This window comes from Aethalodelphis obliquidens, unplaced genomic scaffold (genome assembly GCF_003676395.1).
Source record: "Aethalodelphis obliquidens isolate GAN/ISIS:26980383/991018 unplaced genomic scaffold, ASM367639v1 scaffold108, whole genome shotgun sequence".
Classification (NCBI taxonomy): domain Eukaryota; kingdom Metazoa; phylum Chordata; class Mammalia; order Artiodactyla; family Delphinidae; genus Aethalodelphis; species Aethalodelphis obliquidens.
Genome location: NW_020838052.1, coordinates 1,637,312 through 1,657,561, shown reverse-complemented (window position 1 = coordinate 1,657,561; position 20,250 = coordinate 1,637,312). Strand labels below are relative to the sequence as shown.

General features: G+C 46.7%; 1 protein-coding gene across 1 annotated transcript; it reads right to left on the bottom strand.

The window, feature by feature from the left end:
- Nucleotides 1-16,086: 16,086 nt before the first annotated feature.
- Nucleotides 16,087-17,545, bottom strand: MAGEH1 (MAGE family member H1). The gene has a single exon (XM_027096768.1). The coding sequence runs from the start codon at nucleotides 17,270-17,272 to the stop codon at nucleotides 16,613-16,615; it is 660 nt and encodes a 219-aa protein (XP_026952569.1). The 5' UTR covers nucleotides 17,273-17,545; the 3' UTR covers nucleotides 16,087-16,612.
- Nucleotides 17,546-20,250: the final 2,705 nt, after the last annotated feature.

Sequence of the window (20,250 nt, the reverse complement as noted above, 5' to 3'; positions counted from 1 at the left end):
AATATTTTACCTTCCAACAGTCACAATGGCCCTGGGATGGGGAAAAGTGTGTATGTCCCCTTGAGATGAAGGATGGCATGATATGAGTGTTAGGTCACTGACTCTTGAATAGAAGAAATAAAAGAAAGTGTTTCCTTCTCAGAAGTGTGGGAAGGGGAGAGAGGGAGAGAGAGAGAGAGAGAGAGAGAGAGAGAGAGAAAGAGAGAGACAGGAGAAAATCAGTTAGATGTGTGTGTCCTGATATCATCTTCTGAAAAATTCTGTAAGTAGTGGTATTAGATGGATGGGAAAGCTGGGTATAGAGGTGGCATGTGCAACAACACTGGGGCCATTATGACAGTTGGCAGACGAAAGATTTTTTGCAGCTTGTGAAGACACATCACTCAGAGTGGATAGGGAGAGAACAGACCTATGTCTGTACTCCTGAACCTTCCTCAGTTCCCATTTGCTTTAGAAGAGATCAAGAATATCTCACCAGCAATATGGAAGTGTGCAGAAGGCAGTTGCATGTTTGTTGCTGAGCACACCAGAGTCGCTCTAATGGGGATGAAGGGATATTGGGGCACGTTGGTCTACAAAGTGGGGTGTGCACACACACATGAGGTGGGTAAGAAGAGCTATTGAGGTGTCAAAAGGAAACATTAGAAATTCTAAGCATATAAAAATGAAAAAAAAATTTAATTAAAAAAATCACATCTTTTCCCATTTCTAATTTTATTGCATGTTTTATGATGATTATTGCATACTAATACAGTGTCAACAGTATGTAATTTGTAAATTAATATACATATATTGGAGATATGTGCTCAAAATCTTTTATTACTGGTGCATGTATTAGATTCTCAGGCTACTGTAACAAATGACCACAAACTGGGTGGTGAGAACATCAGGAATGTATTTTCTCACATTTCTGGAGGCTAGACATCTGAAGCAAGGTATTGGCAGGGCCGAGCTCCCTCTGAGGCCTCCAGGGCAGGATCCCTCCTTGCCTCTTTCTAGCCTCTGGTGGTTGCAGCAATCCTTGGTGTTCCTTGGCTTGTAGACATTTCACTCCAATCTCTGCCTTCCTCTTTGCATGGTATATTCCTCCATGTGAGTCTGTGTCTCCATGTGTTCTCTATTTTTTATGAAGACAACAGTCATATTGGATTTAGGGTCCACCCTAATCCAGTATGGCCTTGCCTTAACTAATTACATGTGCAAAGACCTTATTTCCAAATAGAGTCACATTCTGAGGTTTCAGGTAGACATAAATCTTTGGGGGCACACTATTCATCCGAGTGCGGTGTGAAATGAAAAATGATTAGAGACAATTGTTGTGGTAAATATTACACTGGGCACCCTCATTGGAGTCAGCTTTGAGTTGCAACCAAATCTCAGGGGGACCCATAAGTCTAGCAAGAGAACAGTCCAATAAGGAAACAGTATTCACACTGCATAGGCACATAAGCAGAATCCAAAAACAGCACTCAGACTGTGGGCACCTCTGTACTGCCACCATGATATAGCTTAAGCGGAATCCTTTCCACCAATCCTCAGACATAATTTTATAGAGGAGAAGGAGAAATAAGTAGAACTTAGTCTTGACTCAATAAGTGCCTGAAATGAAGCGGCCAAATTGGAAGAGCCTGAAGAATCTTTAATCATGAAATGTAAGTGGTCATCCCCTGTCCGCCATTAGTACCCATTAGAGTGTGTACTGGAAAAGCAGGATTAGTTGTGGAAAACAAAGAAGGCATTTTGTCTTTGCACAACAGAGCCTACTGTACTAAATTTTGAGATTCTGTTAACAGATAGTCTGTGAAAATGGGCCTCTCTCTCAATTTATGGTGTTTATATCCCTCTAGTGGTTTCAGACTTCACCTAAAAACTGGCATCTCCCATATTATATGCATTTTGAACTAGCTTGCAGATAATGGAGGGCAGTGCTATTTAATATTTAAGAGCAAAGTACATAGCTTGGACTTGGAGAGACTTGGTTTAAAATCCTTGTTCTGCCATTTAATAGGGACCTTGCATGTTCCTGCACAAGCTACCTAACCTCTCTGAATCCCAGTTATCTGATCTGGAAAATGGGGGATTATAAACCCTATCACATAGGGTTGTCATGAGGGTGAAATTATATAATACAAATATAAATACATGCCCAGAACATAATAGGTTCTTAATGTAAGCTATGGCTATGGATTACATTCCTTTCTCATTCAGGAATCTGCCCCAGGATCAGGGGGTGAATCCTGTACCACCTTCAGGGCATCCCAGCAACTTTCCTGGCTGTGCTACTGCACAATTTACCCTTAGTGTAATGTTTTGTCACACGTGCCCCCTAAGCTTTAGTGGTCTTCTTATTTTAAAATAATACCGTATCCTTTATTTAAAGATGAGTGAGGCAATATCCTGCTACCGGCTGATTTCCTTGTGGCAGCACCTCACTAACTTGAAAGTGTGTATCATCACTGTCACTGACATCTTTTTCACTAGATGCTCAAAAAGATCCATTCACTCACGTATCTAATATTTTTGACTGTTTAATATGCACGAGGTACCGTTCTAGGAACCTGGGATACAGCAGTGAACTAAGCAAACAAACAAACAAAATCTTGATCCTATAGAGCTAGCATCCTAGTAAAATAATGATGAGAGGATTGACCCATGGATGGACCCTCTGGCCATAGACTCTGCTGTGATTTCCAGAGAAATCAGACAGGACAGACAAGCTTTTTTCCCCACCTTAGTGGGAATGTGACCAGGTTCATAGTACACTTTCTTATCTATTCTTATATTTAGCAATGATAAGAATCATAATATCTGCTTAGTCCCCCTTGCACTTTACAGAGCAGTTGTACACACTGAACCTCATTTACTGTACCTCATCTTGTTGAGTAGGTATTACCTTGGTTACATCCACTTTACAGTTGATGCAGTTGATGATGTTGAGACTCAGAGAAGTGAAAGGCTTTGTCCACTGTCACACAGCCCAGTGAAAGTGAGGAAGCCAGTCCTTCTGATTCCAAATCCCATTCTTGTAAGTAGTACAAACTGCCCCAACCCATAAGGATTGAGAAAGTGGATGATCATAAACCGGAGTGTGCAGGGCAAAGTGGGTGTGTGTGTTTTCACCAAAAGAGAATGTTTATCAAGAGATGAAAGACAACTGCCTTAGTGCAATTAGTGATGTTTCTGCAGCCCTGTGGGCTTCTACCCGCAGCCAAGCAAGTAGTACCAAACCGACGGCCTGCCGGTTGACTCGCATGTCCTCCCTTCCCAAGCACCACAGTGTCTGACCCACCTGAGTCTTACTCTCACTGTACAGAGATCTCAGTGGCAGCAAGGTGCCCACTCTTGATCACGTGGGACAGGAAAAGATAGCCATTTCCTACCCATATACTTACTAAGAGATGAGCACCCTCTATAGTCTTCCGGAGCTGGAGTGGGATTAGGGGTAGATATGGAGAAGGAGCTCAGCTGGCACAGCCAGTCCAGGCTTGACTTCTCTGCCTTAGGAGGGAGACACGACAGGCCAGAAGCTGGGTTTACTACCACCATTGGGGTCCAAAAGCCGCTAACATGACTTCTGGCTAGTGATTCCTCCTTCCAATAAAGCAGTACACAGTGGGGTGCAGTGAAAGCGGATAGCTACCTGGGGTGGTAAAAATGATGCATCCCACCACTTCCCCCATTGCTTTTCCATCCCCACTTCGGTGCCAACTGCACTTATGGAACTGTGTTCAGCCTACATGTGGAAACACGGATGCCGATATGGATAGACTGTGGGCTACGTTGAGGAAAACTCTAGCATAGAGGTCTAACTGGGTCCCTGCTGTAGGTACAGCTTCTTCCACTCTCCTGGCATGTCCAGTTCTGACAATTTTCTTAAAACTGATAATTCAGAGGCATTTTTTTTCAAAATCTACTTCCTGGTTTTATTCCCATACAATCTCTTCACTGATCCACACACTTCTTGCCAGAACTAGAGAGCCACACGGGTCCTGATTAGAAACGTGGCTGAAGAATATTGGGCTGATGGTTTTCCTGGTGCTTGGGACTTAGGGTCTAGCCTAGACGGCCTCACTCCCAGTTGCTGGAGTTCTGAACCCTACCCTATGGGAGTCTTCCGAGAGAGGGCAGAGGGCTTTGGGGGCATCAGCTACACGGTGAGGGGAAGGAGGAACCATTTCTCCTCCACAGGCAGTATGAGCTAGATGACCAGGGCCCTGTGTTGAGGCCCTCTGCTGCTGACAATCTTCAGAAGTTTTCACTCGATGGGTTTCTTAGTTATAGGTCCCAAGCCTCATATCAAAGGTCAGCATGCCATGGACTGAGGTTTTCTCGGGGACTCAGTCTGATTTTATGGAGCTGGAGGGAGGAAGGGGCTGCCGGGAGACCTCTTGGGGGTTCTGAGGAAATCTTCACTGTGTTGGCGGCTCCGGGTCACAGGGTAGGATTCTCCGGCCTTCCCTCGTCACACTTCTTTTTCCTTCCAGATAACTGTCTGCTACTTTGCACGATGATCTCCCATTCCTTGTCCTGACATGTAAGCTGCTTGTACTCATTCAGCACTCCCTGCACACGTGCACTCTGTCTTCTTTCAGGGGGTGGGATTCTTGAGACTAGTGTTTGGAGAGAACAGCAGATATACCTGTTTTCTTTTCACAGTTACATTCCTAGAGGGTCATGCCAGAGGGGAGGGAGGCCTCACAGCAGGGAGAGGAAGAAAGCAGCAAACAATGAACAGAAGGAGCTGAGAAACAAGCTGCCATGTCTCTGGCCTTTGGAGCTATCCAGGCTGGATACCAGGAACCGGGTTCTTCTGTGACCCAGGGCTCCAGAGAGGCTGTAAGTGCCACCTCCTCACAGTAATGGCTGCTCAGGACCTGGAACCGTGTTGCCCACCCTCAACTTTCCCACCTTAACATTTTTGTGGATGATGATGATGATGATGGTGATGATGATGTGTGTGTGTGCGTGTGTGTGTGTGTGAAAGAGAAAGAGAGAGAGAGAGAGAGAAAGCCTGTCAGATCACTAGCTTCACATCTATGTACTCTAGGCCTGGGGAGACTGAAGAACCAGAGGCTTAGAAATGCATCGTTAACCTTCCTTCTTTCTCAAAATTTGGGTAGTTTTGGTAGACATAACTTGCTTCTCCTTCTCATGTGTGTGTGTTTGTGTGTATGCGTGCGCCTACATGTGTGTGTGTGTTTGTCTTAGTGAGTATACCTTTTTTGTAATGTGGGTTATTTGCTAGGTATCTGTGCATGTGTACATTTCTGGGTGCCGCATCCCCCGCAAAGATTTTCTCTCTCTTTTTGTGGATATATGTATGTGGGGTGGTGGTGGTGGGGACGTGTGACTACAAGGTGCTTACGTATTTTTAGATATACTTGCGGGTGTCGCAGTGTATGTGGTGTGTTTCTGGGCTGTACATATGGTGAGTGGGCCAAGTGTACCAGTGTGTACACCTGGGTGTGTGTTTGCCTGCCTGGGAATGTAAGCCTGTAAACACACTCTCAGAAGTGAAGATTGGGCTGATGTCCCATCTGGGAGAGTCTTGACATGTGTGAGGTGGCTGGCTGTGGGTATGAGGGGATGCATGTACACTTTTGGGGAGCAGTTGATGTCCTTATCTATGACTTGAGAGGCAAGGAGGAGTTGTCACCTGCTGGGGAGAAGAGACACTTACTTGATCACTATTGGGGCCCAGAACATGCCTGTCAGAACTTGGTCAATGAGCAGAGAATGAGAGCTGGGCCTGCTGAAACAGGAAGAGATAACAGAGAGGTCAGGAGGGCCAGATGAGCATGTAAAAATAGGAGTAGTCAGACAGGCTTCCAGTACTGGGAACACAGAGCAACCGTGTCAGGAGCAGATTTGAGGGTACTAGAACAGTCCATGGTATGCCGGCTTCTGTAGAGCTGCCTTGGGGACTGGGGTAAGAGGGGCAGCCCATATGAAAGACTAGACATGGGCTGTGGACAATAGGAAGATATGCTGAAGCCAAGGTGCAGAGGAACATGGTGGGAGGGTGAGCCCTAACAGAGAGCAGAAAAGGAAACAGTTTCTGAGGAAAAGGAGACCCCCTGATAGGCTCTGCTGTGCTGCCACCTTCCACTTACCTCAACCCAAGGGTCAAACTTTCATGGACTAGCCCAAGCCAAGCCCTGGGGTCTGTGCCACTGAGAGGTCCTCCAGCCTATGGTGATATGTGCATCGACTTTGATGATCAGCCTTGAGACAAAGAGTAGTTCTATCTATCTGACGTTTGTAGGGTCTTATTTTGCTTGTTGTTTCATCTTTCCTTTTGCCCCTTAGTACCATCCTTTGAGGCAAATAATAATTTTGTCCCATATGAACTGAGGAGCAAGGTGATTCTTCCACAACAAGGGTGAGGAGACCAGAGTTCAGGAATAGCCAGAGTCTCTGAACTGCCCCAGGTGCACACAGTGAGGGGCAGCTGTGATAAATGTTCTCTCCCCAACTAGGTAGTTCCTCTTCAGCAATGCATTAATATGTGTATACATGAGAATACAAGTGTGTGTGTGTGTGTGTGTGTGTGTGTGTGTGTGTGTGTGTGTGCTGTAAACTGCCCAGATGAGGGTTTTAGAGCTTCCAGCTGCCTGGTGCATTGTCTTGGAGATTGGGGACTTGTTTGCAGATAACCTTGATTAGAGGGAAGGAAGTGAGGGGGACTATTATCCTGAGAGGGGCAGTGTGGGTTTGGCAGAACTGGTTCAGAGTCCACGTTCAAGTACGGGGTTGGGGATCAGGCCATGCCACGCACCTCTGCACAGAATGTAGCTTGGCCCTGGCACTTGGATCCTGGCAACTGTGTGAAATGCTGAGGACAATATCAACATCACAAGGATCATCATCTTACTTGGAGGCTGCACTGAAGTTCTCTCAGTGGACTTCAAGATTGCTCATTGGAGACTATAGTGAATAGATAGGTCTTGATAGCATTTTGTGTCACCCTTTCGAGATTCCCAGACACAACTGTGGGAATCTTTGCCAAGGCAGCTGATGAGGTCACCAGTGATAATAGATGGGGATCTGAGTCACAGTACTTGTTTGTATGGATAACGGAAAACTGGTGTCAATGTTTGTGTGTGTGTGTGTGTGTGTGTGTGTGTGTGTGTAGCATTAAGAATGAATACCTATATATAGTTGTTATTATAATTTTTATCATATTCACTATCATCATTATCACCTTCCTGACTATGCACTGAAAGTATACACACAAATGTTAGCACAGGTAAACTCTGGATGCTGGGATTAAGGCTAAATATTTCCCAAGGTCTTTACACTTTCAGGGCTTGCAGAAATGTGTGCAACGAGCATGAAGCTTTCCCACAGTCATAAAATACAAAAAGCTACAAAGTAAGTTTGATCTTTCCTTAACTGTTAAGGCCCAGGGGAAGTCTTGACCACTGTGATTCTTCATTTTGAACTCCTGTACTGTTTTTTGTGCACACAATGCTCTTGACACTTCCATGAGCAATTGAATCATTTGGTATTTTTCTCTTCCTTTTACTTGCAATTTCTTGTTATTTAATTTCCCTCATGATAAGAACAGTATTTTGTAATAATTCCCTTGCAATAGAAACCACTGGTTGAATGTCTCTGATGGGCCAGGCACTGTGCCAGAGTAGGAAGCATGAAACTGCAGTCCGTGGACACTTGCTGCTTCACCAAAGTGTGTTACTGATCTGCGGTAAGTACATAATTTGACAGTTCATGTTTAGAAAGTTCTATAGCATATGGCGAGAGTCTCTATGATGTTTAAAACAATTGGGGCTTGTGTTTTGTGTGTCTTTGCCATTTTCCTTCTTTCTATTAATTCATTTTCCTTGCGTTATACGAATGTATTGATCCGAGAGTGACTGACTTGGGAAAAGACAAATACTCGTCCTTCACCACAGATAGTTTGAGAAGCAGCAGTCTGGGGACTTTGTGAAGATCAGCTGATTTATTTTCCACAACATGTCTATAAAGCAGGATGCATTATGACTGTTATGGAGGTGTATGCGGAGGCTGACACAAGTTAGATGACTTCGACTAGGTCCCCAAGCCATCGTGGTAGACACCTTGGGGTTGGGACCAGCATGTTCCCACTCGGCTTGCATAGTTTACCTCAACTGCTGCTGCTCCATTGGTGCCCAGCACTTATCTTATCAGAACTTCAGAAGTACTGATTACACAATCCTGTCGGCTGCTCTCCACCTCACAGCATCTTATGGGCAATGCTGCCTCAGGACCAGCTCGATGTCGGCCTTTAGTACAGTCGCTGCAGCAGGACTGGGAGCATCTTGGAGGAGCTAGCCTCTGCAAAGAGGGACATAGTTTCAAGCATGTAAACTAGAGTGCTGTTTGAAGGGAAAACAGAGTAAAATGATACTAAATGTCCATTTGTCCTTGATTGCCGTTTCTGGGTGAGGGCTACTGGAGAGGGTAGGAAGTGGGTGTGTGCCTTAGAGGAGTGCATCTATAAAATAGGTCTCCCTCCACATCTGTGTCCCCTATGGCCCCAGTGCCCTGTCTTCTTCCTCTGTTCCTTTATTCTCATGGAGTCTGAACTCATTCTCACTGGCTCAGATCAGCCATAAGATCATTCTTTTCCTGGGATAGGCCTGGACCCTGTGACCTGAGACCCAATCCTGTGAAAGCTTTATCTAGCCTCAGCCTTACCCTGCAGATGGGGCCCCACCTCAGGGAGAAGCTCATTCCTTGGGGTCATATCGGATGGGATCTTTTGCCAGACAGGTTTTGTAGGGAGTGGAAAGACGCCAGAATGAAGCCGACTGGAGGAAGCCCCTTAGAGAGCAAAGAGACCATGAGCCCACACATGCGTGTGTGCGTGTGCTTGTCCAAGAGTCTAAAGTATAGTGTCCCAAATGGCACAGTGGCTTTTTAGTTTGATCAGAGTTGTTAATGTCCCCAGGGAGTTACTGTCCTGGCTTGGTCAGACAACAGCCTTCAGGTAGTAAGGATATTCTAAGAGTCAAGGAGAGGGCAGTTCTGTGGTTCTGGGATGTCTGTTCCACTTGGAGCTGGACCAGCCTTCAGAATAGGGGTCTGTTTTAAGCAAGTCAAGATCACAGGGGTTCTGCCACTCAGCCTCAGACTCAGAACAGAGCTCCATCGCTGAAGTAGCAGCGTCATACAGGAAACAGGCTGATGCTCTGACATACAGACTGTGGCTATTGTGTGGTCATTTGAAGCAGCGGTGGTTCAGTGGGAAGGCTTGTTACCAGTGTAGGGGGCAGCAAGAGTAATTCCACACTGAGACTTGCCAGCAGGTCTGAGCCTATGGTTATCAGACTGTCTTGAGAATCAGACTGTTTGGGCTCAAAAATTTACTCCTCCAATTGTTTGCTAAGTGCCCTTGGCCAGTCCACCTGACCAACGTGTGTAGCACATCTCTAACTTGTAAAATAGGGATCACGATATAACCTCCATCACTGAGTTGTTTGGAGTATTAAAAGTTACTAAGGTGCTCTGAAGTGCACCTGGCACATAATAGATGCTCAACACACAGGGAGGTTCAACAAATAAGGCAGGTGCCTGACCTCAGCTAGAAGAGTTCAGGGCAGCCAGAAAGCCTCGCTGACCTCCACCGCATCCAGTAACGATATGATTTGCAACTCCTTGTGCATGCTCTAGCCCTCCTCTTTATGCAAGGGCCACATAACCTCCTGTATTCTCAAAGTTACTGCTCCAACAAATCTCTCTGCCTTCCCTGTGCTGTTGATTTCACTCCTCTCCGCTGTGTACTTCCCCATCAGCACAATGCTATTTCTGCCATCTGAAGTAAATCTTCTCATGACTCCCTCTTCCTCCCCCTGATGCTGCCCAATTTCTTTGCTCCCCTTTGCAGCAAAACTCCTTTTAAGACTTGTCTGTACTCACTGACTCCCCCACCTTCCATTCTCTTAAGCCTGTCCAAAGCAGGCTTTATCATCCACTTCTCCAATGAAGCTGCCCTCATCAAGGTCACCAGGGACCTCTGAATTGCTAATTCCAGTGCTCAGTTCTCACTCCTCTTATTTCACCTGGCATCAGCACTAGCGTAGTTGACCACTGGCTCTCCCTTGATACACTTCGCTTCACATGGCTCCCAAGACACTACACCCTTGGTCTATCGTGCTGCTGGCTACTTCTCACTCAGTCTCCTCAACTGGTGCCTCCTCACCTCCTCTTCTCCTTGATCCCTTTATGCTGCAGGTCTCTGTCCATGACCTTCTTCTCTTCTCTACGTACACACACTCCTTAGCCAATCTCAAATAGTCTCATGGCCTTCTAATGCCATCTCTACATCTTAGGCACAACCTTTCAGACACATTCCTGACTTCTGTGCAACTGAATTCTGAACAACTGCCTACTCAACTCATATGAGTGTCAAAGAGACATCTTAATTCAATATGTCCGGAACTGAATACTTGATACCCTCCCTCACCTATAAAACCTGTTGCAACAAGAGTATTCCCCTTATCCGTTGGCAGCTATCCCACTCTACTAGTCGCTTGGGCAAAAAAATCTGGAGTCAGGCTTGACTCCTCTCTGACACTCCATATCTAAACCATCAGGAATTCTGTTAGGTCAACCACAAAGTGTATCCAGAAACTGAGCAGTTTGCATCATATCTGCTGTTACCAGGATGATCCAAACCACCATCACCATCTCTAGCCTGACTTACAGCAATAGCTTCCTACCTGGTCTTCCTGCTCCCACCCTTGTTTGTTTTCTCTGTATTCTCAACATAGTAAGTAATCAAAGTGATCCTTTCAGAAGGTAATTCAGATTGTGCTACTCCTCTGCTCAATCCCTTACTGCCTCCCTCCTCCCACCCCCCTCACATTAACTGCAAACAAGAGCCTAGTTCCTTACAATGACCTACTAGGCCTTACATAATGTGGGATTCTGTTCATCTCTCTGACCTTATCTCCAGTTCTTGTCCTTTTTGCTCACTCCACACCAGCTGCACTGGCCTCTCCATCCTTCTCCAGATGTGCTAGAGGCTCCCAGGCCTTTGAGCCTTTGCACTGACTGGTCCTTCTGCCTGAACAATGCTTTCTTGATATATCAGCAAGGCGAACCCCCTCACCTTCTTCATTTCTTTGGTCAACTGTCACCTCCCCAGTGAGGACCACCCTGCCCACCCATTAGTATTGAATTTAGTACTCCCTTTCTTTCTTGGCATTTCCCATCTGCCTTACCCTGTTCTGGTCAGCTTACCACTGCCCCTTCCCCCACCAACCAGAGCACTTATCACCTTCTAGGTCCAGTATAATTTGTTATTTAAAAGGTTTACCTTCTACCTTCTGTTTTTGTACAAGAGAACTCGTGATTTGTTCATATATGTTTCCCAGGTGACTGGCACAAGTAGACCTTTGTAAATACGTGTAGAGTGAGTGAATGGATGAATTATTAGATAATCACAGCATCCAAAATAACGTAGGCCCAGCTATTTTTGAGACTTCACAGGCCGAAAATGAATCAAGGGGTCCTTGATCAGAGTTACAGGAGAGATTTCAGGCACTTCTCATGTGTTGCCCATTTTGAGAGAACATTTGCAAGGGTGTCGTTTGTCACAGGAACTGAGGCAGAAGTTGACCAGTCAAGAAGTGGGCCTGGGCTTCCCTGGTGGCGCAGTGGTTGAGAATCCGCCTGCCAATGCAGGGGATACGGGTTCGTGCCCTGGTCCGGGAAGATCCCACATGCCGCGGAGCGGCTGGGCCCGTGAGCCATGGCCGCTGAGCCTGTGCTTCCGGAGCCTGTGCTCCGCAACGGGAGAGGCCACAACAGTGAGAGGCCCGCGTACCGCAAAGAAGTGGGTCTGATTTTCAGCAGCTGTTGGTGGGCTCTCCCTTCCCCTCCAAGTCACCCTGTGTGAGCTTTATGCCTGTTAGGTGATGGGTACAAGCCAAGAGTCCACTTTTCCTCCCAAAACCTGTTCTCCAAGCTCTGGATTGCTCCGGAGTTATTCTTCTTATATAGCTTTGGCTGAGCTGAGACTCTCCTTTGTGCAAGGGTCCTCACACAGATTTTCAAAGAAATTCCATTAGCTCTTTGAGGTTTAACTGTTTCATGACTCGCAAGCCCTGGAGGAGCCTTTAAACCAGTCTCAGTACATCGTCATACCAATCACCTTTCTCCACCGCCACCACGAATTCAAAATCATTTCCTTCAGAAAGTTGGAATTCTATGCTTCTGCCAAAGGAAGGAGACAGAGGGATCCTGACTGCTTCCCATCTCACGGGGGTGAATGTGAGCCCAGGCAGAATCCACATCTGCCTTTCACCATGACCGTGGTCTGCTGTGCACCTGGCCGATGAGGCCAGTGCCACAACACTGGGCCCAAGGAGGACACCCTTCAGCCTTTTTGCATGGGCAGATACCCACTGCTTGCTGCCTGTGTCCTACCCCAAGAACTCTATTCTGCTCAAGTTAAGAAGTCCTCCTGGGCCATTTTGCCTTCCGGGTTGGAAACATCATCAATGAGCAATGTTGCAGGCCCAGAAAGGTTGCTGTTTGGTTGGTCCACTGTGCAACAGCCAGGACCTAGGATTTGAAGATCGATGGAGTGCTCAGGGTGGTGAACTTTATGAGCAACGTGTTGTGATGGGGAAGACACTCTTGTTTTGGAAGAAAATTGTCATTCTACAGATAGCAATGCCTCAAGGATGCCTGGCAATTGGGGCTGCAACAAATGAGAATAAACGGACGCCCACAGCTGCTTAATGGCTTCTTAATCCTACTTTCCCACACCTCCTCATCCCCTCCAGCATGCTCCTTCTCACTTTTACCCTGGGTTGTGGTCAAGTTTGAAGACAAAAGACTTCCCCAAGGCTGGGTGGAGCCCCAGGTGTCCTGGTGATGACGCAGTCTGCCTGTCGTTTTCATGTAACAGTATGGGCTTTAGACTTGGCCCACCCTGGGTCATTTCCAGAGCAGTTACTGACCAACCAGGTAACCCCAGCAACTTGCTTCTGGTACCTGACCCTGAGTTTCTTCCTCTGTAAACTTGCCCTAGTGGCTCCTACCTTGCCAGACCGTTGTGAAAGTTAGAGACATGTATGAAAACAGCAGTCAAAGTGCCTGGCACAATTTAGGCACTCAGGAAATGGCAGCTGCCCCTCTTGCTATGCATTGAGGACGTTTGGGCTCTCTACCCCTGAGTTCCCTAAACAGCTGGAGTTTTCTAGAACCCAGAAACACAATCCACTTCAGTGGCATCTTGGCAACTAAAAGTGCAGCTTTTCCACTCACTTTGTGGAGACTCTGCTGGGGTGGGGCCAGCTTAGGTTGCTGATTTACAAAGCAAGAGGCTCTCAGCTTGTGTCCTATCTGGATACTGCTCAAAGCTGAAAGAATTCATGTAACTGAAACAATGAGTAGTATCTTTTGCCCACCACCTTCTAGAAGCCCCTTTCCCTGCCTGTCCCTCAGCCCTGTCATTCATTTCACAGCCACCGGAAATCCCGCCCTTGTTCAGTGGTCCCCTAAGCAAATGAAGATTAACTCTTTGCAGTACCAAGGTAGTGCGTTGGGGTGGGGAGGGGTGGGAGACACACTGAACTTCCAGGCCAAGGGGGGAATGAGCCTGGGCCATTGGTTGCTCCCTTGCTGGGCTGGGGAAAGTCACCCAGTCCTTGGCACATCCCTGGGGAACCTCCTGCCTGAAGCCTTCAGGATTCCAGCAGTCATCTCTTTTACAGTGCAGCTTGCAGTATACTCCCACTCTTCTCTCCCTTTATCCTGGGCACTGCTGATTCCCTGACTGAATTCAGCTTCTTGGCCCATACTTGCAAATAGCCATTTTAGACAACTGGATGATTATTCCCCACCAGAGCCAAAGAAAACCTGGATTCAGACAGGGTTTGGAAGGACATTATTTCTTTCCCTGAGCTAGCTGGCACTTCCTGCAAAACGAGGGGGAGGGGATGGTGGTGGTGGTGGTGGTGGTGGTGGTAATCTTACTGACCTGACAGAAATAATGTGTGGCAAGCCCCCAGTACAGAGATGCTCAACAAATCTTTGCTCTGCAGGTTCTCCCACTTACTAGTTAACTAACCTGGAGGTGACTGACTTCTATAAGCCCCTTCCTGTAAAAGGGGGAGGGGTTAAAGTCAGCCTTGTTCCCAAAAGGATTTGAGGCTGCAGTTGGGGTTACTGAGAACTGTCCCACTGACTTCACATGTTTCTTTTGAAGATAGAGACCTTGTGAGTACACTGGCAGGCAGAGAAGGACAGCAGGGTGACCTATAGGGAAACACTCTGGATTTGCTGGGAATGGACATGGGGTCTTGTCTAGGTTCTGTCACTTGCCACCCCGGTGGCTCTAGACCAGAAAGTCACTCAGTAATCTGAACCTCAGATTCATACCTTGTCTACCTCTGGAGCGGGTATCGACAAATATGGCTCCTCCAGGGCCAGAAACATGCCTTCTGATCTTCCATAGCCTCAGTATCTGTCACACTGCCTGAATCATAGAGGCTCCCACTATTTTCTTGTTTGCTGAATGAATTTGGAGCCGCTGAGGGGTCATGCTTCCCACTTTTGTTTGAAGCCTCCTTTGCCTGCAGGGTGATGTCTATGGGTCCCTGGGCCTTTGCCAGAAAGTCATTTGCTAGCTTACCCTGGCCCCAGTGACTTTGCCTGGCACACAGGTGGAAGCAGGGTAAGACTGCCTGGGGACAAAGAAAGAAGGAGCCCTGGCCACTCTTTTGTGTGTGACAGCTGAGACCCAGGAGGCTAGATGAGGCACCTTCCCTTGGTGATCCCTATTAGGGGACTTTTAGTTCTTACAGTGTTTAGCTCTCGAGATAAGTGTGGTTGGCTTTGGGGGTGGCCAACCTTCTAATGCGTGTTCTCTGCCTGTAGCCGATTTGAATATGAGGGATGACTCCCACCTCTCCAGATGTGCCACAGGGCAAGGTAGAGGATTCAGAAGCCCCTGGTGATAGAATGGATGGGAAGAGCATTGAGCTCCTTGGTACAATGAGGAAAGAAAGTGTAAAAGTTCCTGGAGGTCGGAAGAAACCTGATACCACAAGACTTCATACACCATGGGCCACCATGCCAGGTAGCCCTCTGGACTTAAATACACTGGCTGAAGGAGAGTGTCAAAGTGCTAATTCTGCCCTACCTGCCCCCCACTCCCTACCCCGATACATAACACACTTTAAAGCAATTTGTGCACCCTAACAAGACAGTTCTTGAGAGAGGTGCCAGTTTACCTTTCAGAGATACCACAGGTCAACTCCTCTCTCTGGTTCATCCAGGAGGCTCTGCTTTTATGGAACCTTTTTCTTTTCATTATTCCGGGATTATCGTTATTATTAACCACTTTTGTTCTCATTAAAAATAGTTGTAACTCCCGCCCTTTGAGACTCTAGCTCCTGTTCCCCTCTTCCCCACCTCATTTCTTTTTCTCCACTTTCCGCTTGACATGACCCTAATACTTCAGTAAAAAAATTGTTTCTTCCCTAATGTCCATGCTGCCTTTAGTGCCTCAAGTTACTCCCTTCCCCATCTCCAATGTTACTTTCAGACCTCAGGTTGTCACTAACCAAGAATTTTCCGACAGTCCCGTCTTTTTAATTTCTGTAGTACCCTACAATGTCCTTTTGCCTGCAACCACCCCTCTCCCCGTCCTCCTCTCAAGCTAATTTAAGTGCATTTTCTATTTCCACAGCACCCTGTGATGTTCCCTTCCCTTTGCCAATGCCCCATCCTCCAAGCTGGGTCACGTTTCCAAAAAATACCTAATACACACTATTTTCATAGTATGCTCTGATGCCCCTTTCAAATCCCCTCAACCTTATTTAAGCATCTCTTGGATTTTCATAGCACCCTATGATGCCCTCTTTCCTGTCCCACCCTCCAAGACAGGTCACATAAGCTTTTCTACATTTTCATGACACCCCATGCTCACTCCCTATTACAGCATTTACCACACTGCCAGTTTACATATTTGTCTCTCACATAATCTAGAACATTCTTTAGAGCTGAGCACTGTGTCTGAGGAGTATCCCCAGAACCTAGATTGGTGCCATACACATAAGTGGTGGTCAGTAAATGGACAAGGTGTCCTTGTCATTAAGCTTTTATTTTTTTCTATATTCTGCAGTAACTAAGCAAAATCAAGGTAGTTGTCAATTTTCTTTACACAACAGCAGACACAAAGGTTTTCAGAATGGCAAGACATAAAAGAATTCTCCCATCCTTCTCTCACATTTTACTGGTTATTTCAAACTTTTAAGAATAGCCTATTTTAGTGATATAAAATATGTATCAGACCACAGAATATGATGCAAAGACTTCATTTTATAACGTTAGCAAAACTGTTATACTAAATATCAATGACGGAAAAAATATATCTTCTTCAATGGTATTTTAAAACATACTATGACCTTAATCAACACTGTACTAAAATGAATAAAATTTACAATATTCAAAGTAAACGTTCTGTTTCTCAAACAATTAGCACTGATCACAAATACCAAATACAGTGCCCCACTCCCCATTACATTCAACTAAGGACCCAGATGATCTATTCCTTGGGGTACCTTTGAAGCTCTTTCCAATCCCCCTCAAGGGTGTGCTGCATATTTCCCTAAGGGGCAGAATAACCCCTAGCACCTGAATTGAGGATAGCCTCAACTTCTGCATCATCATCAGAATCCCAATCGTAATTACATGGCCAGTCCTTGGAGCATCGGTTACGCACCCTTGCCACAAAATGCATGACTTTCAGCTTGCTTGATTCCACGTGTGCTCGAGGTCCCCAGAAGAACTCGTACTCCACAGGACTGCTACGGGGCACCGGCTTATAAATCAGGTACCCTCTGCGCACAAACTCTTCTGTAACGACCTTCTTTGGATCTCCAAAGATGCTGTGCTGCCGGCCAGGCTGCATCCCCAACTTTCCCAGCACTTTCCAGACCAGGGCCTCCTTGGCGCTGTTGCCCATGATGAAGATGAGGGCTAATATAGACATCAGGAGACTTTTCTTGGTGCCTTGAAAATTGCTCCTGGCTACCGAGGGCTTCTGCGCTAGAGCAGTGCTCGAGGCTTCCTCGGGAGTGGTGGGTGCCTCCTCTGGAGTGCATGGGTCTTCCTCTGGGCCGCTCAGGTCGTCCTCGGGGGTGCTCGGGACCAAAGAGGCGGCCATCGGGGTCTCGGAGGTTTCTGAGGCCTGTATCTTACGATTGTTGCGGTTCTCTTCTGCGGCCCTTGCGTTACGGCGACGCCGACTCTTTCGTCCCCGTGGCATATCTTCTGCTAGGGGCACGGAGCCTATAGCAATCCTAGGGAAAGATAACTGTAACCTCTGCAGAAAAAAGCTATCTCCACTTTAAAAAGTGGCCGCCGCTGAAGCCACCAACGTCAATAGAGTCTTTGTAACAAGCGAGACGTTTTCAGCTACAAAGCTAACACCCACGCAAGCCGACTTGCACTAGCAGCCGCCCCCAGCGCTCGCCTCAGCAGCAAAGCACAAGAATGCAGGGCTGAATTGACTCCGCCTCACCTGCCACGCAATCCCCAGACTCCAAAAGGAAGTGGGCGGGTCCTACAGGCACACTTCCGCTGTCAGATAGAAGAACGGACAGGCCTAAGCAGGGGTGGGACTAGGGGAGAAATGACGGCTTGGGATTGGCAAGGACAGAAGTAAGTAAAGAAGAAATAAAGACGGGGTTCCTGGGCTTCGCTGGTGGCGCAGGGGTTGCGAGTTCGCTTGTCGATGCGGGGGACACGGGTTCATGTCCCGGTCCGCGAAGATCCCACGTCCCACGGAACGGCTGGGCCCGTGAGCCATGGCCGCTGAGTCTGCGCGTCCGGAGCCTGTGCTCCACAACAGAATAAGTCCACAGCGGTGAGAGGCCCGCGTACCACACACACACACACAAAAGTCTAAATATAGGGTTCCTGCATTTTTCAGTCTAGTACAAGATTGGCTGGCGGGTCTTGGGAAAGAGTGTGTCTCTGCTCTATTCCCAGACTGGGGGTGTGTTTGAGACCATGGGGGAGGGACAGGAGTGTATCCTTGGAAGGAATCAGCTGCTCCCAGCTCTCCTTTCCTGTCTTGGCTTACACAGCATATTCATTCACTCGCCTGTTTTCAGAAGGTGGCTCTGTGTATACTGATTAATTCCTGGGCCCGCATAGGACCTAGATAAGATGGCTGTGGCCGAAGTGCTGGGTGATGAGAGGAGATGGGACTGCAAAACCGAACAGTGTGCAAGAGGTGCAGAGCCTTTAAAATGTTATATATTCACTACATTATTAAGCAGGGCACTGACTGGATCAGACTTGCATTTGTACAGCCTCACAGAGGAGCAGACTATTGTCTGGCAGGTCATTTAGGAAGCAATTAGAATAAGAAGCAAGAGGGAATGAAAGTGAGCCTTAAGGTGGTTGCCATGGGGATGGAGAGGCAGAAAGACATTTTAAGGGTGATCACTGACAGGCTTTAGAGACTGATTGGATGGAAGTGGTGAATAGGGAGTGGGTGGTAGAGTGCAGGTTGGCTCCAAAGTTTCTTGGCTCCAGTATACCTGAATACCGGATTTATTTTGCTTCTTTCTTTCATTCTGTAATCCGAATATAATTCATAACATACTCTGAACTTTATCCACTCCAGGTCTTGGCTCACTGTTTCCTCTGTGTGAAATGCCTTTCCTCTAATCTCCAATTACCTAAATTCCAACTCTTTGCTCAGAGGCCTCTTCCTCCCAGCAGCTCTTCTTGGTCGGCACAAAAGGGTAACGAGCCCATTTTTGCTCCCCATTTTTTGCTCTCTATAGCAAGCACTCCATATCTTTCTTACGTCATTCCAAAGATACTATTTTGCACAAGTCACCTCACCTCTCTGAACCTCCATTTCCTGATCTATAGAGTGGAGTTAATTAAAGTACTAGTGGTCTCATAGGGTGGTGAGAATTAAATGAGACAATAAATAAAAAGCATGCATCACACAGAAAGCACAGCCTCTGTCTCTCTAGGTGTTTCAAGCAATGTGTGAGAGCGGCATTTAATAAATAAATGCACATTGAAGGAATACATGAAATGGAAGATTTTGTGCATGTTTTTATCTGAACTTTTTTAAAAGCAAGTGAATGCTTTATACCTGCTTGGCTGGAAGAGGTGAAATGTTTCTTTGACAGGATTTCAGATTGTAATCCCAAAGAGGGAAGGGGTCCTGTCTCTCCCCTTGATGTCTCCTAGCCCTTGATAGAGTTGGTGGAATAGGATATGTCTACACCTGGTGAATAAGTTCTGGGGTGGGAAAGTGTGTCCTGTTTAGAAAGCAGAATTGCCAGCTGAATCACCCAACAAGGCCCAGTCCTCTGTACATGTGTAGAAAGGGAATACCTGGTTCTGAGGAACTCAATACAAGCATTGAACTCATGGGAACATGAGTTCTGGCCCAGCCCCTGTCATTTACAAGCTCTTGACCTTGATGAGTTTAACCTAACATCTGTGTCCTGTGATTTATCCTCTAAACAAGCAGAAAAGGCTAATCCCTCTTGCCCTGTATGCCAGGTTTCTTGTGAGACTCTGCAAATCCAATAGCACATACCGGCAACCCTGAGTTAGAGCAGGTTCCTCTGAGTTCAGTTGTTTCTTGTTTGTATGTTTTGTGTTTGCTGTTTGGGAATCTGTGTGACTAGAGGATTGCAAAATCACCCGTATTGTTTCCAAAAACTTCTCCTTTCTGATGGGACTTTATGGGAATGCAATCCAGCAAACTAATTTTCTTCCCAGGGGTTACTTTCTAAACTCAAGTTTTCTTTATACCCAGAGCCTACCAAGACCTCCTGTTGGCGAAGCCTCACCATAAACGAACTTGGGGTAGTGTATGCTTGTTGCTGCATTACCTTCTGTCCACCAACCAGCTGACTGAGGAGGGGGTGCCATTTCCCTGTCACTCCATTCATCTTAGTGAACCTTTGCTCCAACCCACAATAAGGACGAGGCAGCTCTGCATAGAACCCGGGAAGATCAGAGCCTATCCTTAAGCAGTGTACAACCTAGGGCTGTGGCTCTCAACAGATTTCCTCAAAGGAGTAATCAGGAACAGGCTTTAGGTTGTGAGCTACTCTCAGTGTTCCCAAAAGCTTAACAGAAATCACATTTATGTAAGACAGGCCACAGAGGTTATTAGTCAAGAAACACAGTGTTTTTAATAGCAAGAATATTGCCAGGCATGATAGTAACAGGAGGAAATCATAAAACCATGCCTTGGGAGAT

Coding starts and splice junctions, on each gene's coding strand:
- MAGEH1 (XM_027096768.1), bottom strand. CDS start 17,272: ATGCCACGGGGACGAAAGAGTCGGCGTCGCCGTAACGCAAGGGCCGCA.